Source organism: Cydia fagiglandana, chromosome 5 (genome assembly GCF_963556715.1).
Source record: "Cydia fagiglandana chromosome 5, ilCydFagi1.1, whole genome shotgun sequence".
Classification (NCBI taxonomy): Eukaryota; Metazoa; Arthropoda; class Insecta; order Lepidoptera; family Tortricidae; genus Cydia; species Cydia fagiglandana.
The window spans coordinates 19,152,316-19,176,224 of NC_085936.1; the positions used below are offsets into that span (position 1 = coordinate 19,152,316).

The window sequence follows — 23,909 nt, forward strand, 5'->3', positions numbered from 1 at the left end:
TTCGTTATGTTTGTTAAGCAAGTTAAGTTTTTAATGCACATTTTTGTCAAGCTCGAGTTCTGATGATGGGATCCATAAGAAATCGAGGGAACTCCTCAAATATTGAAGGCATGCGTATAGAGATTTTTGTGTTTACATCAGGAAATTAAGCATTTTCATTAAAAACTGTCGCATTTGATGAAGTGGAACTGCTGATGATGATCAGAACAGAACTCTTCAACGACGCATAGTTCACGTTTGGCGATTTTTCCTCTTCGTTATGTTTGTTAAGCAAGTTAAGTTTTTAAGCCACATTTTTGTCAAGCTCGAGTTCTCATGATGGGAACCATAAGGAATCGAGGGAACTCCTCAAATATTAAAGGCATACGCATAGATTTTTTTGTATTTTCATCATAAAATCAAGCATTTACTTTAAAAACTGTCACATTTGATGAAATGGAACTGCTGATGATGACCAGAATAGAACTCTTCAACAACGCATAGTACACATTTGGTGATTACGAATTTCGATTTTGACTTGGACTGGGTCCCGGACTCGGACCCAGAACCGGACTCATACCCGGATCCGGTTCGGACCCGGACCCGGACCTGGACTCGGACCCGGGCTCGGACCCGGACTCGGACCCGGACTCAGACCCGGACTCGGACCCGGACTCGGACCCGGACCTTGACCCGGAAAACCACTATGATACCTTAACTAAATAAACCACTTTGATTACCTACCATAAAATGTGTAAGTATATAAGTATGATGATGCCAATCTTACTAGCCCCTCCCGCTTAAACCCCCGTACACCGCAACGCATGCGCCGTTAAGTGGGTTAGGTTAGGTTTGAACTGCGATCCTCACAGAACCGAACTGCTATCAGAGAAGTGGGTTAGGTTAGGCTAGAACTACGACCCTTACAGAAGCGAAATGCTAGTAGAAAAGTGGGTGGTTTTACCTCCTTTTCTACATAGTAGGTATACCATCTACAATAATCTTTCACCGGCCCCCATAGAAGTCGGTTTTTTTTTTCTTAAAAATTATCTACTGACAAGATCTGCTTGACCAAGTATACCTACATATTTTTTTAATAGTTTTTGAAGCACTCATTACAAAGCATTTCAATTTAAAACTCCTTTGTATTTTCAGTGCAGGCCGTTATCCGAATGTCAAAAATACATAACAACCTATAAGAAAATAGAGTAAAAAATTATGTAACCAGAGAGGTTTATACAATTCACACTTCAGGTCAGGAGTCAGAAAATAGATTTTTCTAATCTAATCATGACCCCAAAATCACCCAGAATAGGTTTTTAGACTACCTACTTTCTCAAAACTATACACATATGTACCTACCTACATGTCTTACATATAAAATAATATACCCTTGTGTACTCTACTATGTAAACGTAGTAACGTAGTCTGACTGCCTTTAGTATATGCAGAATCTTGTTTCACATTAAGCGTGATTTATGCGAATTCTCATTTAGAACTTTAGCTTGTTTGCATAGTGCCGAATTACAAAGTACTTGGTTCTCTCTTTGAAATAAAAAAATCAATCATATATTATCATAATAAGCAATAAAGGCATCATTATAAATACCAGTAGACATACCTATTAAATTTGATGAATTTTCTTTACACATATTATATTTTTATTTTTATAGATAATAAAACGTAGGTAAATACAGAGAAAACAAAAAGCATTAGTTCTGATCTATTGTTATAATATGTGCGTAAATATTTATTCGTTCGATGATTTTTTGTGAGCAAATCAAATGAAAGGTTAAGTGTGCCACGTCTAAGGTTTCATCTTGTAAACCTCTCGGAATACGAAATGGTGGAGCAGACGCGTTAATGAAACCAATTAAACTTTGCTAAAGTTCGGAGCAATCTGGTCTTATGAGTAACGTGGTAATACGGGTAGATTAATAAGTTCTGTCTTGTTGGAATGATTGTAGACAAACATCCTTCTACCTCCGTAAGTTTACAAATAGGTAATTGTATGTTAGAATATTGAGATACCAAACTTAATACATAGGTAGTTGAGTTACCTTATTTTTTAACCATTTTGCTTGTTTGAATAACTTGAACACTCTGATAGCGAGTGGATACACTATCGGGGACCAAATCTGCTATCCTTATGTACCTATAGACCGCCCGCTTAAATGAGTCCTCACCTGCGCGGTTCGGGGGCGACGGGGTAAGATGACTAAGGGTGGCGGGGCGGGGAAGGTGCGGGCGGCAGGCATACGGCGCCCGCACAGTCCCCGCCGCCCTTAGTCGTCCTACCCCGTCGCCCCCGTACCGCGCAGGCGACGACTCATTCAAGTGGTCGGACTATAGCCTATTAGACCCTCCGAAAGTTGAAAAAATATAGGTCAGTTTCGTTATGTTACGCTTAGTTTTATTAAAATTGCAGGCTCCTTAAAAATACAACCTGGCGTATTTACTTTTGTTTGAATGAAAACTTACGAAATATATTTGATTTTGTTCAAAATTAAAACAAATAAAATCCAATAGCATGCCGCTGTCGTCTTATGCAATATAATGAAGATAGCTAGGACTTATCCCTGGGAAAACGCGCATTTTCGAGTTTGTTTTCCGAGCAAAGCTCGGTCTCCCAGATATTTGTTATTATAATACGTGAGTAACCACGTAACCCGCAGGTACTTTCGCACGCGAGAAGCAGTGCTCCTTCGAGGATCCTCACACCGGATCCAAACATGTCGACCAATTTTTCCACTAAAATTACGTGATTTATAAATAATGTAAACAGTTATGATCATTGATCAATCAAGTCTCATAGGAGTTTTATATTTAATGTTCCAAGTAATACCCATTACCTATAGCTAGGGTTTAGCCTCTATGTTCGTATGATTCTCGAGGTATTGTATGATAATGTTAGTTTACTAGTAAACCACCATCACCATTCACCACCACCAAATCACCATTGTTTATCCAACAATACAACAATGTTGAGGCACGAGTGACTCTGTTGTATTAGTTATGGGATTATTATAGGTCTTCTATATTTACTAGGCTCTACTATAGCGCAAGGATTATTAACGAAACATTACCGCTTGCACAATGCTGTTTTTAGGGTTCCGTACCTCAAAAGGAAAAAACGGAACCCTTATAGGATCACTCGTGCATCTGTCTGCCTGTCCGTCTGTCACAGCCTATTTTCTCGGAAACTACTAGACCAATTAAGTTGATTTGGTACACTGATTTAAATTAGTGACCCAAAGATGAACTTTTTTTTTTTTATAATTTTAAAATACATAGATTCGAAGTTATTTAAGAAAATAGCCAAAAAATGACCATTCCCCCCTCCCCCTCCCCCTTTATCTCCGAAACTACTGGGTCTAAAATTTTGAAAAAAATACACAAAATAGTTCTTTACCTTTAGAAAACAGGAGAAAACCTATTAGAAATGTGGAAAAGCGAACACGAAATACGGAACCCTAGAAACGCGAGTCCGACTCGCACTTGGCCGGTTTTTTCTACTTAATTATTAAAATCAGAGCAAATTTAGCTGTGTTAGCTTTTACAGCCTACCGACAGCCCTTGTTCGTAGTAACGCTTTTATTATGTAAATAAGTATTTAGATTTAGAATCATGGTAAACGTATTTACGATTTAAGGTATAATATTTGATGTTGTGGTAACCAATCATATTATTTTTATTAAATTAAATTAGTTACACAGCATGTTTATTACATCTGGTTTTTATCCGACCCCTTCGGGTTTTCAAGACATTTTACTCACGTTTCATTTAAAAAAAAAACATTATTAAAAATTGCATAATGTGTAAGTAGGTCAAGAGCACCCTAAGCCGGCGAGCGTGTATGAGGAATGTTATGAATGTGAAGGAAGCGAAAGAGGTATGTCAGGATCGTAGGAAGTGGAAATCCGTGGTCTCTGCCTACCCCTCCGGGAAATAGGCGTGATTATATGTATGTATGTATGTATGTATGCATAATGTAAGGAAGCCTTGGAACGCGCGTCCGACTCGCACTTGCCCGATTTTTTATGTAGGTAAGCCACACTATTCGAGATAAAACTTCCCTCGGGGTTGAGTGTTCGAATTAAAATGATAGTCGTATTTTTGTAACCGGAACTTTTATGACTTTTTGATTAATTTTAGGCACTTTGTTTACTGAAAGAAGTAAAATCTCCCTACAATTTTTTTTCTGTATTATTCTTGTTCAATGTACATATTTAACCAAATCTTACGTGATTTGTGCGTTTTTGTTTTGACGCATTTCGATGAAGTTATTTACTATCAAACTATGAAAATGTAGACACCCATAATACTGTTGTAAATATCATTTCGCATTTTGAATAGCCCTTGAATCCATCTTACTGAAATATTCTGAGTTTTTTGGTATGTCTTATCATACTCTGTAGGGTGAATAAATGTAAGTCATACTGAACAGCTTTTACCATGAGGCCAAACTCGTAAGACGCAAAAAAACTAGGTACTATCTCATACATTTCGGCGGATCACAACTCAATGATTGATTGCTATAGAACAGCAGAATTTTTTTCTTGATTTCGGGGTTGGCCTCTGATAGTACGTATAAGTTGTTCAGTATGACCTACGCCCCTCAGAGTATGGTTAATAGTTATTTGTTTTACAAGGGGGCAAAGTTGTTGTTTAACCGCTCGTGCTAATATTGATACCCGAGGAAGCGAAAGATTCCAAAATTGAACCACGAGCGTAGCGAGTGGTTCGAAAAATTGAATCTTGAGCGTTGCGAGGGTTTCAAAGCACGAGGGTTAAACAAAATTTGTCCCCGAGTGAAGCACAAAATTTTTCACCACACCAACCCGAAGCAAATATTAAATGTAAGATATTAAACAAAATCAAACCAAGTCAAATCCAAATGAATGTTATTAAATATTTATCACCCAAAGTCATCATTTAAAAGTCAATTCTACCAGCAAACATAAGAAAACAAGTCATAATTTGCATTTGATTACTTTGCCTCACATGTGAATAAAATGCAACTTTGCTATCAGTTTTGAAGTGCAAAGTAAGCCTTTCCGAGCTGGTGTGGTGAAAACATAATTATCATAAACAGCCTGAATAATAAGACCTACTCGTATCTACTGTAGTACTGCCTCGTTGCATTTCTTTTTTTTTACCATATTTTACCGTGTTTCCATAGTGCTCATTGACACGGAAAATCGAACAACGTAACTCAATCCACAGACACATTTAAATAGATTACCTACACAAGCGCACACATTTTGTGAAGAAACACTCTTGCCAAACAGAGAACTTGGTCTAATAGTTGGTCTAACTGGATATAAAAATACAAGTATGTAGGTATGATGTAGTGCATAGTTATTTTCCATCAAATTTTCACAGAAACGTACGAACGTGTGTTGCTATTTTAGTCAATCTCGGTACAAATAGTACTGAGGTTGACTGAAGTAGCATGACAAATACTATCATTTCCGAGAAAATACGATCGAAAACAATGACGCACTACATCTGTCTGTATGCAGAGTCTTGTTAATAATGCTAATCTCTTTTGACCTTCGTATCGCAGAATTTACATTTTATTGAAATAGATTTTTCTCTGAAATCTTTATTTATTTGAGGAAGGTATTAAAATTTCCATGTAAAAGACACTTTTTATACCTTATCTTAAAAATGGATAATTTTCTATTTTTTAACTATAGGTTAGGCACGAAAACGGCACCGCGGTGCGGTATCTAAATAATCATTTACAGTATGTCTGCGCCCCCCACAGAGAAGACTTGGGAAACCCATTGGGTCGGAAAGGGTCCAACTTTTGATGGCGACCCTCTACATTTATGTCTAGTGGTATCCGACTCCAGTAATGGCTCTTGTTATTGTGGGCATCATTAGAATCGGAATGTATCAAAACCAAACAAATTGTTTAAATTTATAACTTTCAAGGGTCCTTTGAAAGCTATAAATTTAAACCACTTGTTTGGTTTTGGTTCATTCCGATGTTAACGATGTCTACCTACCTATTAACTTATTAATACATTTAATACCTATAATAAATCAATATTATTTATTATGATCAGGTATAATAATTATAAAGTGCTGTAAGTCTACTTTGGGTATCCAGTGGCTGTGCGAAATGATAACCGTCTTAGTGTGACTTAGTCATCTTATTTTGCGAAGTTTTTCTCGGCATGAATCATTCTCAACTATGAAAAATGTACGATTTTTTTACTTGGTTTTCATAATAAGTAAAAAGTATCGTATTTCACACTACTCTGCATAAAATCTTCACTAAGAGGCAATGAAAATGATTTATTTATTTGAACCTAGACATTAATTTGTATATAAAACTGTGGAAACACTTATACATAATGAATGCCATACGAATAAATAAAAAAATGAAAATGATATTCTTCAATAGCACAAAAAGTTAAAAACTACCTTAATTAATATACCGTGAGATAGCTAATTAACTAACTTATTTTAACCTTAGATTAGAAGATAATATGTACATATTTAAGGTAGCGTATAAGTTTTGTAAATTAGCGCCTTGTTAAGATTATTGTGTTAAGATTAGTTACAAAATTTACCTTAAACTTAAACCTGAAACATGAACATAATTATTATCTTGTGCTTCTGAATTGACAGAATATTATTAATTTCAGAAAACGTTGAAGCGGAGATGGAGAGAGTACCTAAATTACGTAATCCATCCTTAGCAGAAATCCTCAACATCAATATAATTATTAATTATCTACAAATGACGGATAATATCCCCAAACCAACATTAATTCAATGGCAATGATTAAATACTGATCATTATCGCTGAAAATTAACTTCCGTTTGACGAGAATTGTTTATCAGTAGATGTAACGGCTGGGAGTTAAAACACCAAGTGGAAGTCCGAAAAATGCACAAAAAACTATATTAATCGAATTTAAAAACGGAAAGTAGGTACACATATAAAAAAATGAGCGCAAGAGACGTGCGGCTGGCGCAGAATCTAATTCGGAACCAACTCGGGTTTGTTCGGAAATGCATAGGTGCATCCCCCGGCTCCCCGCACCTCTCTCAGCTCTTACACATTCATTGACGCTGTTAATGAGATAGTATTTGCATCGCGAACATACCCCCCCCTAGTGCTGCACTAGCAGCACTCATCCCCTATCGGAAGGTGAGCGACGCGTGTGGCAGATCTGGTAAGTATTCCCGTTCTGGTCTTAATCCTCACCATTCGGATCCGCCCGTCTTTTCCAGGTATAACTTCTTGTATTATGCCCCTGGGCCACACATTACGAGGCCCGTCTGGCTCTACAATGAGCACGAGGTCTCCAACTTGCAATGGCCTCTGCTCTGCTTGCCATTTCTTTCGCGGCACCAGGTCAGGCAGAACCTCCCTCACCCAACGCTTCCAGTATTGGTCAGCAAGGAGCTGAGCTATGCGCCATTGTTTTCGTAGAAAAAACTCTGATCCGTCAAAGACTCCAATGTGTGGTAGATTAGATGAGGTACCCACAAGAAAGTGGTTAGGTGTCAGAGTTTCCTGGCTATTTGGCTCGACAGAAACATGGGTCAGCGGGCGGCTGTTTACTATATTTTCAACTTCAGCGAGTAGAGTGTTCAAAGTCTCCTCTCTAGGAGCTCGTTCTTTTAGTATGGTTTTCAGGGATACCTTTACACTTCGTATCAGGCGCTCCCATGCACCTCCCCAGTGTGGGCTAGCAGGGGGAATGAAAGTCCATTTTGCCCCGTGGTTCATCGCTCCATCTTTGAGTTTCTCCTCATCCAGCTCCTGAATCGACTTTCTAAGTTCAGTATCGGCACCTCGGAGATTCGTCCCATTGTCCGAAAACAATTGCTGAGGCCAGCCTCGTCTTGCTGCCATGCGGCGCAGAGCCATGATGAAGGAATCGGAGGTAAGTGATGCGACGGTCTCCAGATGTATAGCTCTCACCGTTAAGCAGGTAAACAGAACGCCGTATCTTTTTTCTCGACGCCTTCCAATAGTTACCTCCATAGGGCCGAACAGGTCTACGCCACAAAAGGTAAAGGGACGTTGATGGTGAGCCAATCTAGCACTAGGTAGGTCTCCCATTCTGGGAATCTCTGGTTTACATTTTTTAAGTCGACAGGTCATGCACTTAGATACGACGTTTTTGACGGTCGGTCTTAATTTTGTAATCCAGTATTTTTGTTTTATATTATTTACAACTAATTCCTGATATCCATGCGCGGCGCTGGTATGATAATATTTCACAATCAGGCGCGCCGTATAATTCTGACCATCTAGGATTGCAGGTCTTCTCATTGCCGGCGAAACATCTGCAGCCTCATCGATGCGGCCCCCCGCGCGCAACACTCCATGTTCGTCGAGGAACGGTGACAGAGTAAGTATTTTACTAGTTTTACTAACGTGTTTTCCTTGTTTCAGGTCACTTACTTCTTGTCCGAAACTTTCAGCTTGTGAATTTCTCAAAAGTAAGCTTTCTGCTCTCTCCATGGTAACATCTTTCTCAATGGTATGTTTTCTACATTTGTTTACAAAGGTAAGTACCATATTAGTAGACCTAAGTAGGCGCAACCACGAAGAAAACCTTGTTGGGTCCGGCACAGGTAAGTCTATTTCATTATTTTGTATTATAATTACACATTCTAAATCATCTGTATTTTTTATTTCAGGGTTCAGTACATCGGTTGGCCAGTCACACTCATCACGTCGGAGAAAGGTAGGTCCATGAAGCCATTCGTTATCCAAAATGCGGCAGTCATAGTTTATTCGCGTGCCCAAGTCCGATATGTTTAATTTTGTAGGCACGTACCTCCATTCACTAATGAGCGTCATCTCGTCAATCTCGCCTAATCGATGTGCTATGTACGGTTTATAGGTACGCGCGGCATTCCTTATCCAATGCAGAGTACAACTTGAATCACTCCAGAAGGTTCGTCGCTCGGCCTTTATCTTATGTTCTTTTGTTATCGTATCTGCTAAGCGAGCAGATAATACAGCAGCTTGTAATTCCGCCCTAGGAATTGATAAGGTCTTATTAGGCATCACACGACTTCTGCTAGCTATAAATGCAACGTGTATTAGTCCATTACATTCCCACCTCCAGTAAGCCACCGCGCACATAGCTATAGATGAACTGTCGCAAAATAAATGCAACTGCAGGTTTGTATATTTATTATTGTCATTCAATTGCAGCGCCGGCGCAGGTGTAGATAGCGATAAGGCCGGGACGGGCGCGTCGCCTCTTAGCAACAGCTGACTCCGCGTCGGTTCGGTGTGCGTTGCGCTGGCGGGGCTCGTTGCGGCGGCGTCGTTATAGTACCTGGGCAGTCTCACATTATCTAACGATTTAAGTAGATTCGTCCACTTGCACCATTCATCGTATATGTCATCGGGTACGCCTTCATCCCAAGATATATTTAATCGCCAGGTATCACGAATAATCAGTTTTCCTATGATAGTAATAGGCGATAAAAATCCGTAAACATCGAAAATCGACATCACAACGCGCAGCATAGCACGCTTTGTTGGCCTTTGTTGTCCATTTAAAATACATTCCGGTATTTTTTTAAACGACACGTCAAAACCCAAGGTATCATCATCTGGACGCCACAATAAGCCGAGGGTTCGCTCGCCTTCGTACTGATCGCCGGTTTTGAATTTTACGGCCGTCTCACCTAGGGCTTCTTTTGGTATGCTATCGAGTACCGCTTGGCTGTTGCACATAAAGTTGCGTATTTCAAAGTTTCCTTGTTTATGAATCATTTTTACCTCGCGTATCAACTTGATAGCGGTCTCTTCATCTGGCACGCTGTCAATCCAGTCATCCATGTAATGTTGCTTATATATAGCTTCCGTGGCTGATGGATATGATGACTCGAAGCGTTGAGCGTTCTTGTTTTTGACAAATTGAGCAATAAATGGCGAACAGCAGGCTCCAAATACTAAGGACGACATCACATACGTTCTCACGGGTTCTTCGGGTTCTTTTCTGTATAAGAATCGAAAAGCATTCTGATCTTCGGGTCTTATTTTTATGCGTAGAAACATGTCCTTTATGTCACCAGATATGGCGATAGGGTGCTCGCGGAATCTGAGCATTATACCGAAGAGAGACATGAGTAGGTCGGGTCCTTTTAGTAAATAGTCGTTTAGACAAAATCCGTTCGTAGTAGCTGCCCCGTCAAAAACAAGACGAAGTTTTGACTTATTTGGATTGTCTACTCCAAAATGTCCTAAGTACCAGGTTTTTGGCGTAACTTGAGTGTCGAGTAATTCGTGCGCATAATCATTTTCGAATAAGTGTTGAAAACGTTCCATATATCTCTGTTTGAATGCGCTATTCTTTGACATCTTTTGTTCGACGTTTCTTAAGCGTGACATCGCAAGGGGAAATGAGTCGGGCAGAGCACAGTTCACGTCTTTCCAGGGTAAGCCGACGTGCCATTTGCCGTCAACGAGAGTAGAAGTTTGCTCCAGCAGTTCACGAGCGCGTTCATCTTCGCTATTCAGCCGCGGTTTAGTAGAAATTCCCATAGAATCCACTGTAAAGTTACGGCGAACCTCCTCGTGTAGATCATTAAGCAACCGGTTGTTCTCGGTGACGTCAGCGTCGTCGTCATAAGTAGTTAAATGCAGGGTTGTAAACAGTGCGCGGTGTGATGACGTCACACCAGTGGGAACCCTGCCGTGTACACAGTAGCCCAGCGGAGTACGAGTCACATAAGGCTCGTCGTATGTACTTCCACCTATGACTTCTAATGGAAATATCAAATGATAATTATCTTGGCCGATTAGTATTTCAGGTTTTTTATATTGTCCGTTACTGAAATATTTTTTATACTTTTGCACATGCGCGAACTTATCACAATTAACTAAGTTCATATTTTGTTTAGGTAAATCAAGTTCATTCACACTGCGCGCACTCAACGTAAACAGTTTTTTGTCATAAGTATTGGACAACGTAATGTTATCAATCTGCTCCGATTCGCACGCTAACTCAGCATTGTGCCATGCACCGCGCGCGCGCAGGTACTTGCGACGTCCCTGCAGGCCGGCCCGGGCGGCCAGACCAGCTGTTATCATCGACACACTAGTACCGTCATCAAGAACCGCGGTCGTGTTTATAATTGTTCCATTAGGTCCGTGTACATTTATTGGCACGACTTTTATTAACACAACACTTTCGGAGGTACAGTCAACATGAGTAACGACTTGAGTTTCCGTATTTTCAGTCTCGGGCGGCTCCTCTACGACGGGGTTGCTGCTTGATGTCCCACGATTATTCGGAACAAAATGTAATAAGCGGTGATGCGCTTCGCCGCAGTTATCAATATCGCATACCGGCGCCGGGCACAGCTGTTTATCGTGATGACGTAATAGGCACTTGTAACATAGTCCAGACCGTTTCACATAGCTCCAGCGATCTTTTCTTAATGATTTCTTAAATTTCTTACAGTCTGTGAGATTGTGATTAGATCCGTGACAATAACGACACTTAGTATAACTTTGTTCACTTTGTAGCAGTATAGTTTTAGTGTTGATATTACTGTCCGTGTATTTACGTTTAAAATTGTCCCTTGGAGCATTAATTAACGTAACACTGCACTTTGATATTTTAATAGCTTCTTCGTTGAGAAAATCCGATAGTTGATCGAGTCTAGTCGTGGTACTTGCTGTGTTGTGTGAGTACCGGTAGTCCGCCCATTTAGACAAAAGAATAGTAGGCAGTTTAGATAACACAACTGTGATTAGACTCGAGTCTTCGAGGTGGTTTTCACGGTTAAGTGCGAGTACAGCGGCAACATAATTTTTAATTTTATTTGAAAACATGAGAATGTCTTTATGGTATTCTGGAGCCACTGAATTTATTTTTTTTATTTCTTGTCTTATACGCGACAAGATAGTATCTGGGTTGCCGAACTGCAGCTCGAGCGTAGACATAAGTACGTCGGGAGAAGTAGCCGTGATGAGTAACGCCTGGACTGCATCTTTCGCTGCGCCACGGAGACATTTTCGTAGACGCCACAAGTTCTCGGAATCACTAAATTGACACAATCGAGTTGATTCTTCATATGCCATCTTGAACTGTAGCCATTCCATTGCATCACCAGTGAATAGTGGTAGATCCTTGGGTGTACTGATACGGCTTAGAAGCTTGGAGTTTTGTTTTTCAGTGATGCTAGTTGAGAGGAAATCTTTTAGTACGTTAGCGAGCTGGTGAATTGGACCGTCGGTGCTAGCGTCGTTCTGTAACGCTGGCGGGCACGGCAAGCCTGGCCCCTGGGGACCCTCGTTCCGTTCAGTGACTGGCCGTGACTCCAATTCTTGCTGACTTCGCTCCACCCATTTAGCAACCTCACTGCGATTGGAAACTAAACTTTCGGCCTCCGATGAATGTGGACTGTAATCGTTATTTAATTCCGCTATCTCGGCTTCCAACCGCTTGTCAATTAACTCCATCCTAATTCGTGCTTTCTGTTCCGCCGCTTCTAACTCCAGCTTCTTTCTGCGCGCTTCTACAGAAGATACAGAAGATCGCTTTGTTTTCGGCACACTAACGGCGCGCTCAGATTTGCGAGTCTTTTCTGTCTTGACGGTACTCGCGATCACTGATGTCGTATCCAATATCCGTTTCTGTGATGTTGAAGGTTCATTTTGTTCTTCTTTAGCTTCGGTATCCTGCGGCATATCGGTACGGGTCGCTTCTTTGTTGGCGGTACCCTCCAATTGCAACTGTTCCCGCTTAGCAACACTCCGTGTTTTAACATTTGAAACATTTGACATCTTTATCTTAGGCGTATGGAACATTCACGATCCGGTTCGAAGGACCAGCTTTTGTAACGGCTGGGAGTTAAAACACCAAGTGGAAGTCCGAAAAATGCACAAAAAACTATATTAATCGAATTTAAAAACGGAAAGTAGGTACACATATAAAAAAATGAGCGCAAGAGACGTGCGGCTGGCGCAGAATCTAATTCGGAACCAACTCGGGTTTGTTCGGAAATGCATAGGTGCATCCCCCGGCTCCCCGCACCTCTCTCAGCTCTTACACATTCATTGACGCTGTTAATGAGATAGTATTTGCATCGCGAACAGTAGACCTCATTACCGACAATATGACAGAAATCAATACTGAGATGAAGCTACAAAAGGAAGTTAAAAGAGGAAATTTCTGGAGAACATTTTGAATAAAAAGCTCGGAATAAGTAAGGTATATATTAACAATAGAGCGCCGTGACTTTGCCAGGAAATCAACTTCGATTGCAGACCCTTTTCAATGAAAATGAAAATTCTGAAATTTTAAATGAATAATGTATTGTTAGGTAGTTTATGATTATGCCTGGGCAACATTGGAACTTAAAGGGCTACCCCGCGCCAATGACCTTCGATCTGAATCTCTTAGTTTTCTAATGTTTTTTGTAGGTTATCATATTATTGCGAGAGCGCTGGTGGCCTAGCGGTAAGAGCGTGCGACTTGCAATCCGGAGGTCGCGGGTTCAAACCCCGGCTCGTACCAATGAGTTTTTCGGAACTTATGTACGAAATATCATTTGATATTTACCAGTCGCTTTTCGGTGAAGGAAAACATCGTGAGGAAACCTGCATACATCTGCGAAGAAATTCAAAGGTGTATGTGAAGTCCCCAATCCGCATTGGGCTAGCGTGGGGACTATAGCCCAAGCCCTCTCGCGCTCGAGAGGAGGCCTGTGCCCAGCAGTGGGACGTATATAGGCTGAGATGATGATGATGATGATGATCATATTATTATTAACAGCAACGGTTTTAAGCAATATCGTATCACATTACAAAGTTCATTGTCTTCGAGATATTTGGCATCAAAGTTGAACAATTTTAGGCAATTATAATAAAAAATTAAATTAAACTTATTAAAATCCTGGACATCGAGACGTCTAAGATGAACCCAAATATGTAGATTTCGTTTATGTAAAATCCTTCACAGCAATCTAGTTACGAAAAAAAGACAATGTTTAACCTAAAAAGCATAAAAAAATAGCTGAGTATTCATTTCATTCAAAATCCGGTACATAAGAATGAAGATAAAAGAAGAATGGAAATAAAAGATTGAAGAACCAATAGCAGTAGGTATGTCTTATAAATCTATCTGTAGTGCAAATGTCCGAGAGGAGATACGATTTAAAACTTATCAAAAATCGATGCAAACCGCAGGTAGCCCCTTAACAAATCGCGCTAAATTTAATCTGATTTTATTATGCGCTGTGACTGATTTCAACTTAAGATCAAATTGTAAAGTTCAAATGCAATTCCTTTTTTATGCTAATTTAATTTGGAATATATAATGGGGCTTTTCTATTTGGGACTTATCAAAGTTAAGATACCTAATTATTAAATTAAAATTTTAAACGCTGCAAAAGTTTATGAATTTCGTAGATAGGCATAATTATTTCAACATTTACAATGGCACTCAAAGATTGATTATTAGACATGTGTCGTTCACGAGTGAGTGATTTAAATGAACTATATATTTTGATTGAACTCACTCACTCTTCAACTCCCTGATGATTTAACTCGCTCAGTCACTCATCTATCTCAGTGATCCTTGCTCTATGATTGACATCTCTCTCTACTCACTCGTGAACAATACAGATACAATACAATACTACAGATCCACTTAGCAAAATGAACGAAATGAGTGATATATCACCGAGAGCAAAAGATATCAATCAATTTTTTCAACACAGTGAATCGTTTTGCGCACCTTTAATAATAATAAAATCAAGCAGACGTAGGAAGTAAATAGGTACATGTTATTTTAATATATACATATAGGTAGTCATACCTATATGTATATATTAAAATATTCAATATAAATTTATGTATTTAGGTATACATAATTATACAAATAGTTTATTCATCAGATGTACAATTTGTATCTGGATCCATGTCCTTGATAAACTCCTTAATCCATTCCTCTAGGCTGCCCTGGATCTTGGAGTTCATGTTGTGCCTCTTGAAGACCCCTGGCCGTGTTTTGGGGAATGCGACCTCGCTAAGATCTTGCCGAAAACTTTCTATTTTCGATGCCACCACGCATTGTATGAAGTCCAGAAGCCCGTTACCGATACACTTGGTACTATTCAAGTCATCATGTTTACCTAAAGATAAAGAGATTATTAGATTTAATGACTCACATAATATGCTTTGCGCGCTTAAAATGTAATCGTTAATGAATCTTGTGGGCCGCTGTATAGTTATACAGAATTCCGTTGAAGGCCTATTCTGTCTTAAGATTGTTTAAGGTTATAATCTAATTTTTTTATTATTTTGAGTCATGTCATCCTAAGTCGTTTACGATATGGATACGATCTGTCAATGTCAAAATAGACATTTCTAGTTAAAGAAACGATTACAAACTGTGTACGCTTCCAGGCATCGCACGTGCACCAACAAGTGTGACCGAGAAGTCAACTCCTGAGGGTTTACCGCGAACAACAAAGTTCGCCAATTGCGGGCATCTTTCTCGTTTACTCCAATTAAGGCGTGATTCGAGTGACAGAGAAATGTCTCAGCAATTTGTGATCTTCGGTGTTCGCGGTAGACCATTCAGTTTAGCGGCTCACGTTGATTGGTGCAGCGGCGCACGTTGAATGAAAAGCATAAGCCCAATTCTTTATTTTTTTTTGTTTCATTTTAGGGATAACAAACAGCTATACAATACAATGTTACATTTAGTAGTACAATTAAAATTAACTTAATGCATAACCAACGACATTATCCACGATATATCAAATTATTGATACAGAATCGACTTCATGTTTATGAATTTTGTCGTAAAATTGAATGTAAAATATCTGTTTTAACAGAAGAAGTGAGTTCCTAACGAGGCGTCCTACCTTTGTCGCTTGTTAACCAAGAACTTCAACCACAGAATTGTTCTTTGAAAGATTATTATTTAGTTGTCAAAGCTTTTAAACCAATGTTTTGATGGCTGCATTAAATTCGCGTTCCTATTTACACATCATTTCGATGGCATTTTACTGCATAATAAATGTGAATACATTATTATTATTTCAAATACTTAAGTTTTTTTTAACAAATTAAATTATGTTTTGCATTGTGTGTAATGTTAAATAATATATATATGAGTGAAAGAACATTCATGAGTACAGTATATTATTTATTTTCTTTTAAAATAATCATAAGAGAGATATTTACTAGCGTAGCGTAATATCCTACATAGCAAAACTTTCATTTGGCAAAGTTCCCTAGGTATCTCATATCATACCTATTTACCTACTATTGTCACTATGACAAGGTACGAAATGGTACTGAAAATAAATTCCTTGACCATAAAAAGGTAAGATATGGTTTTTTGACAACCTATTTCAAAACAGCAGTTTAAATGGACTTGCTAGTTACATAGCTAAAATGTGCTCCGTCCTTATCTTTGTGAGCACCGATAGAGAAAATAGTGAACTACTTAAATAAATTAGGTACTTTCAACTGAAACCGAGATTGCTTTTGTTAAAATCGGCGTACTTTTCTGAAACGCAGTCTGATAAAACTTTTGTTGATAAGTATTAAAGATATTTAAACGAGTAATGCTTAAGGACGGTCTGAAGCCATATAAGCTACTTGAACGAAGTGCTCATAATATTTTTTAATGACTCTATTCATAAAAATTTGCCTAAACTAACAGCCGTTGATAGTCGTTTGTCGTTATCTGTCATTGTTAGATTTGTCTTCGTCAGAAAAAGAGGAAATATAACAGATGTTCGTTAACGTTAAGTTTTGTGAACAAAGGAGTATACCTACCTAGCTATCATTTTAGTGTTAAGAGTCACTTTATATGGAAATTTCCATAAAAAATTACTCATTTTCATGTTAGGTATGTATTGTATTGTATTGTAGTACGGGCGATTTTCCGTACTAATATGTATTTATAGTTTAAATTAAAATAAATGAAAGTGAAACCTACCTGTAGTATTTGAATCAGGCAACAGAACGCTTTCTATCACATTTTTGGTACTATTAATTACTGTATCAAATACATCGGGCAAAAAATCTACCCCAGTATTTTCTTCATCAGTTTCATCACACATTTCTGGTACAAGATTTGCCTCGTCAAAAATTTCAAAACTTGTAGCCCTTGCACACAGACACGTTAAAACTATGAATAAATTGTACTTCCACATCTTTAGACGCGACCACTTATCGGATGGAAATGACTAATAACAATGGCAGAATGGAAGTTATTGCTTATACGTTTATAGAGCCAGCTGTACAAATAAAATAGCTATGCTTATATCAATTAAGTAGGTACCTTCTCTTCTCAATAACAAATATATATACCTATATGTGATAGGCTATCACATATTTGGTTAGTATTTTATTAGGCATTAATTAATGTAACTACTCAAATAATTTATTACATTTGTGTTTCACACCTGATATTTATCAGAACGACCGATATCGTTCAGAATTTTTTTCGAAGATCTTTTTTTACCGTAATAAATAGATGATACCGTAAAATGTGCCTACTTGCTCCCCACTTAGTTATTGTGCTCCAACAATTTGTATATATATGAAAACCTCATTTAAGTTTTACAACCGGATACTTAGTAGAGATGATCAAATTTAAATCAGCATATACACCAATATACCTATCATTTCTATTTTTCTTCTTCACGTTATCCCAGCATTTTGCTACGAGTCTGGGAGCCTGGGGTCCGCATACCTACCAGTGGCGGCGCGCCTAGATTGTTCGTAGGCAAGCCGTAGCTAAGTTGCCCTTTCTTTTCTTCATAAGTTTAAAGAGAATGGACCTTGGTCCATTCTCTTTAAACTTGCTTGATATTCAAGCTCTTGATCATATCAGACAAGCCGATGGGAATCGAGTTCTATGGACGCTCCGCCATTGATACGTAGGTATCAGCTACCTCATTATAATAATTATAAAATTTAAATTAAATTTCTAATTTTGGAGAAAGTTTTGGAGCAAAAGTACCCTTTACGCACATTTTACGATAAGTATTATTTCTGCATGTTGTATGTAAGTATCTACTTGCATCTAATTTCTGTTCTGTGTTGTTTGGAGCAGTGAAGATTATTTGGTATTTTATTCCATCGAAATTATTGGAGCCGTGCTCGAAACCGCGACCCGAAATATCTGTAACAAACACCTGTTACAATTATACACTTATGGTATATTAGTAGGTACACCTTGCCCGTATCCGTAATAATAAAGCATATATTTACTTAAAGGCAGAGTAATAATCAGGAAATTTTACGCATTCTGTGTTGTTAGGTATACTTATATTACCTATAAGTAGTTACTCGTATCTAAACGAATCACTGGTACCTTCGTGTTAAGTATTTATTGGAAAATCGTCAACATTTTCATCTCGCGTATTTACGTAACTGAAGTTCCCAAGAAAATATTTGGTAATTTCATTCTGCTATATTTCTCAAAGGTATATTTTTCATCATAGGTATTTACTTAGTAAACTATGTAATAACACGTCGTCTTTTACATTGATAGATTACGGTCACGGCAGTAAACGTTTTATTGTGTTAAATTAACTTATAATCAATAGTCACGTCACGTCAAGTTATTTTCGGTTTCAAATAATAGACTTGCGCCTTGAAACCTTTAATCAAATTGTATGGCTTGAAAGTTTATTTGAGGAAAAGCTTGTATTTTTCGTAAATTTTCCATGTATAACAAGTATTTATCTTTAAATTGTTAGCACATCGAGCGCGATAATGTCACAGAGTAGCAACGTTTCGCATTGAGCTGTCATTTTTACCAAAAAGGTTTTTAACAGAATCGGATTCGAAACAAAGCTAAATTCATTCTTTTTTTTCGGGTTTTTACCACGTCGTATTTTATGTGTTTACTAGATAACAATATATTTCGACATCAAATACTCTGCTTTTGAAACGAAATAGTTACATTTTCATGAAATATAGCTTACAGTTAAGTATATGAATTTATAGCCCCAATAAAATACCTAACCGTACATTAAGGTACGTAATACCGCAAAGTGGTTGTTATTTCAGCATAACAATGGATAACTAGCATAAGGCGCTTATCGAACTATCTATCGGCTCAAAGATGTTCTTATACTTAGTGGTTAGGGTTAAGTAGATACCCACTTAAAATATATTGAATGCGGCAGATGTTTTTGATAAAAATAAAAATATATTGCCGGTCAAATAAGTAGTGGAATATTTTTTACGTGTGCCTCACTTGCAGAGAAAATTATCAATGTATTTTCAATATTCTTGATTTCTGCCAAAATATGCATTTTATCATGAGAAAGTATACAAAAATTTAACTTCACAATAACCAATTAAGAAGGATCGAAATCGTAAAATTATTTAAATACAGATAAATGGGAGAATTAAATTATTTTTGTGCTCCAGGATCGCCTGATTACGTATTATATGTATAAATCTTATAGGTAAATTGAATCTTTAATTATGTAAAAATTAATAACACCAAGCATCTTAAGATATTAGAGCATATTTTTATCGGTTATCTACGAAATATGTTACACGGAGACCGGTTTTGATACAGCAATTTGTTATGTTTTTGATCTCGTTTTGACACGACCTTGACTATCGCTCTCACTTTTATGGCGTCTCCAGGCAGATGCCTAGATGAGAGGATTAGATGTAGAGGAGATCCTCTGATATCATTTCGAGGGCACCAATCAGCGTGAGCAATTGTCAGGGTCGTATCAAAACAAGATCAAAACCTCAACTAATTGTTAAATAAAAATCCGCCTTCCGTATATGTTTACAGGATCTATGCTATTGAGTTGGGCCTAACAACATCAAAAAACTTAACTGCTCCAAATTAAATATATTGCTTCGGTCTTAAGTAACAATAAGCACGTTTCAGATGCCGCACCCTGCGCACTCCAGGCAACATCCTGGTGGCCAACCTGGCGCTGAGCGACTTCTTCATGCTGGCTAAGACGCCGGTCTTCATATTCAACTCGTTTAATCAGGGACCGGCTTTGGGGAAAACCGGTAAGTAACTTAACGCAAAAAGCGAATAGGGATAGATATTTTCTCACGAAGGAAACGTAATAGTACGTGTAAATTTAAGTGTCTTGCTATATAGTGACGTAAATCTTGTCGTTGCAGTGCACGATCAAGGTAAAGCATAAAAGCGCCTACTAGTCCCAGCGTACTTTTACAAGTACAAATTATACTTGAATCTTCAACTCTCATAGAAATAATGGAAAGTTCCAAATTCAAAAGCGCAAAAATGGCCTGGGTCTTACGAGGATAAATAAGAGTAATTTATGTTAAAGTGTCAGTAAAAGGTCTCGCAAAACAATAAAATGGTAAATAAAAGGAATGGTACAAATGGAATTGCCCACGCAAGTAAAAAGAGTATGAAAAGAGTAATGTTGAAAGCGTGCTTCTTACGGTTGGTGCGACACTAAAAAGAGCCGAGTGTTTGTTTTACGCGAGTGACATAAACGTTGCTTTTCATTTCATATGAAATTCCATGACGTGAGGAAAAGAATGTAAATAAAGTTTAATGTACTTATTGTTTATTTTCATTTATAGGCCCATATATCTCAAAATTAAATAACATGAGCTTAACATTAATTTCATGTTGGCTTCGTGTAAAATATTCATGAACATGTGCGAAAAGCGTTAAACAAGCTTGTTTTACGTAATGTCACACACCTCGAGTCAACATTTTGCTATGAATGACTAGTAGCAGTAGAAGAATTTTTATAATCTTACTTGATTATACATTACCAGGTATAAATAAGTGCATATAAGACAATGTGCATTTAAGATTAGTAGCACCCACTTAAAATCAGATGAGTAAAGTATTTTAACCAATGACAACAACACCCAACTGAAATCTTAAACAAATATTTTTTTGTTCCCAGGATGTGTGATTTACGGGTTCGTCGGCGGGCTGACGGGCACCACGTCGATCGCGACGCTGGCCGCCATTGCGCTGGACCGCTACTGGGCCGTGGTGCGCCCACTAGAGCCGCTACGAGCGCTCACCGCCGTGCGCGCGCGCCTGCTCGCCGTCGGCGCCTGGATTTACGCCGGCGTCTTCGCCTCCATCCCCGCCCTGGACATCGGCTATGGCCGCTACGTCCCCGAAGGCTACCTCACCAGCTGCAGCTTTGACTATCTAACTGACGAACTCCCACCCCGCTACTTCATCTTCACTTTCTTCTGCGCCGCCTGGGTCGCACCCTTCTTCACCATCACATTCTGCTATCTCAACATACTCCGCGTCGTCGTCTGCAATAGAAACGTTCAAACCAAAAACCAGGAACAACGACTCTCCTCCAGGCACGTCAAGGAACAAGTCAAACGTAAAGCCGAAATCAAACTAGCGGCTCTAGTCATAGTTGTAATTGCATTGTTCTTCGTGTCTTGGACCCCCTACGCGATCGTAGCGCTCATGGGCATTTTCGGTAAGAAGGATTTAATTACGCCGATAGCTTCTATGATTCCGGCATTGTTCTGCAAAACCGCCGCTTGTATAAACCCTTTCATTTACATAATCACCCACCCAAAGTTCCGGAAGGAATTTAGGAAGTTACTATTCAGAGATAAGTCTAGGCGTATGAGCACTTATACTAAAACGATTGGGTATACAGAGACAGAGGCTTCCAAAATGAAACGGGCGAGTAAAGATCTTAGCGACACAGATGTGGAAGTTATCCAGATGAAGGATATACCATATGACACAGAGGAAAGCGCTAAACTGCCGCCCAGCACCGTAAAGACGATTTCCTCCAGGGTTTCGGAGAGGGAAGGCTCCCAGAGAAGCGTTAGCATGAAGAGCTTCGAAGACAGTGTCGTAAGCCCACCATCTTGGTACGCTAAACCCAAGTTTGCAAAGAAGAAGAGTTTCCACCGGCGATCCTCGAAGAGTGTTGTATCTATGAATACAGAGCCCATTGTCTTGTAACTGAAAAAATTATATTTTTAAATCTCAGATGCCTCAGTTACAAGCAATAAGGTAGGCAATATTTCACTGTATATTTTGATGTTCATAAATCAGACACAATATAACAGGTAGACACTGACTTGACTGTAGTAAGAATGGTCACCAACATTTGAAAGTTTCTAATCCATTAAAAGATATAGATCATGACGAACAGTTTTTAGCTCAAATATAAGTGAAAATAGAGATATATCTATCAGCACCCTAATTGAAGCAGGTAGATCTTAGTAAATAAATGTTTCATTTGCTGTTGGTTATGTACCGACTCCTTATATTAATATTTCTTGGACCAGTCAGATAGTAATAGATAAAATGCACTATTATCACTATTATTTAAGCTACCTTAAATTATAACGGATCTTTTAAACAAGTAATTTTAGTATGCTAAAAGTAGTATGCTAAGATTGAACAATGTGATATAAATACTGTATGACTGTTAAGATGTTTTAGGTACTTTGAAAGACAAAATGCACGTTTGGACTGTATAATACTTTATGTCGTAAGTAGGTACTCATAAAATATTGTGTCCCTTAAAAGTTGTATACCTACACAATTCCTTTGAAGTAGAATGCAATTGTGACAGAATATAGGTGCGATTTTGCCCGAAATAAAGTGACATATTATGTTAATATTGACAGTCTGATGTGGATCGTATTTGTGTTGGATGAATCCAAAGGGTTATAGGTACCCTTTGTCACTCACACAATTCAAATGCCACTTTAAAGAAGTAGAAATAGTGAGCTCACCCTCAAATCGTATTTATTCGTATTCAATCTATAAGTAGGTAAGTACCTAGAAATTACAATAGAAATAAATTCCTTTCTTTATTGACAATACCTATTACGCGTCGTTATTTTTATCAATCCTTAGTTATATTTTGCGAGATGAATATAATATAGATCATTCTAAGCGACATCATAAATCGCGAAAAAAATTGACTGTTTCAAACATTTTGGCTGAACACACGTCGATGTTCTTCTCTATTGGAGAGCCACTTTTTAGGGTTCCGTACCCAAAGGGTAAAACGGGACCCTATTACTAAGACTTCGCTGTCCGTCCGTCCGTCCGTCCGTCCGTCCGTCCGTCCGTCTGTCACCAGGCTGTATCTCACGAACCGTGATAGCTAGACAGTTGAAATTTTCACAGATGATGTATTTCTGTTGCCGCTATAACAACAAATACTAAAAACAGAATAAAATAAAGATTTAAATGGGGCTCCCATACAACAAACGTGAATTTTGACCAAAGTTAAGCAACGTCGGGAGTGGTCAGTATTTGGATGGGTGACCGTTTTTTTGCTTTTTTTTTGTTTTTTTTTTTGTTGCATTATGGTACGGAACCCTTCGTGCGCGAGTCCGACTCGCACTTGTCCGGTTTTTTTTTTGCAACTTCTGGGTTGCTCATTATGGCCTTTATCTTGCAAAATTTGGGTAAGGGTAGAAAACACCCTGGATACCTGATGCAGTCGAGAAATAGGTAGAACACTAAACAATCTTCATGATAGGCACTTAGGTAAATCACTTTCAACATATCCACGTTAAATTTAACCGAACCGCTGACACGTAAGGAAAATGAGCCAATTTAAAGATGCTCGTGAATGGCAGCACTGTGCTTCGATAGCACTTAAGTGGCATGAAAAAGGCCATGGCATCCCGATTTCTCGATGTGAAATAATAATTGAGAAGCAATTGTATTGTCAAGAAATATATATTTAGACCCTCTTAAGTACCATTTGCGCAACTATGCGCGTATATTTTACGATAATATTAGTAGCAGTATTCGAATTTTAAATAGGTATATTTGTCTAACAAGGGCGCAAAGTGGTGCAGTTCAGAGAACGGAGTTTTTGAAAAGTCGTAGCGCTTTTTTAGATCACAACACGGCTGCCAAAAATTTAATTGCCATCGAGTGGAACACAAAATTTTTCACGACGCTAAT

At 38.5% G+C, this 23,909-nt stretch overlaps 2 protein-coding genes across 2 annotated transcripts in view; one reads left to right on the forward strand and one right to left on the reverse strand.

The window, feature by feature from the left end:
* The window catches only part of LOC134664616 (opsin, ultraviolet-sensitive-like), a 34,968-nt gene extending 12,012 nt beyond the window's left edge, over nucleotides 1-22,956 (forward strand). The window contains exons 2-3 of the mRNA XM_063521346.1: nucleotides 19,875-20,005; nucleotides 20,890-22,956. Of these exons, the coding sequence (XP_063377416.1) occupies nucleotides 19,875-20,005; nucleotides 20,890-21,935 (1,177 nt within the window). The 3' untranslated portion in view covers nucleotides 21,936-22,956. The remainder of the gene's footprint in view (nucleotides 1-19,874; nucleotides 20,006-20,889) is intronic.
* On the reverse strand, nucleotides 14,867-17,186 carry LOC134664850 (uncharacterized). The gene is made up of 2 exons (XM_063521581.1): nucleotides 16,944-17,186; nucleotides 14,867-15,120 (listed from the first exon to the last, which is right to left on the reverse strand). The coding sequence occupies exons 1-2, from the start codon at nucleotides 17,158-17,160 to the stop codon at nucleotides 14,873-14,875; spliced, it is 465 nt and encodes a 154-aa protein (XP_063377651.1). The 5' UTR covers nucleotides 17,161-17,186; the 3' UTR covers nucleotides 14,867-14,872.
* Nucleotides 22,957-23,909: the final 953 nt, after the last annotated feature.

Coding starts and splice junctions, on each gene's coding strand:
- LOC134664850 (XM_063521581.1), bottom strand. CDS start 17,160: ATGTGGAAGTACAATTTATTCATAGTTTTAACGTGTCTGTGTGCAAGG. Junction 15,121..16,943: donor GCCTGATTCAAATACTACAG/GTAGGTTTCACT, acceptor CTTTATCTTTAG/GTAAACATGATGACTTGAAT.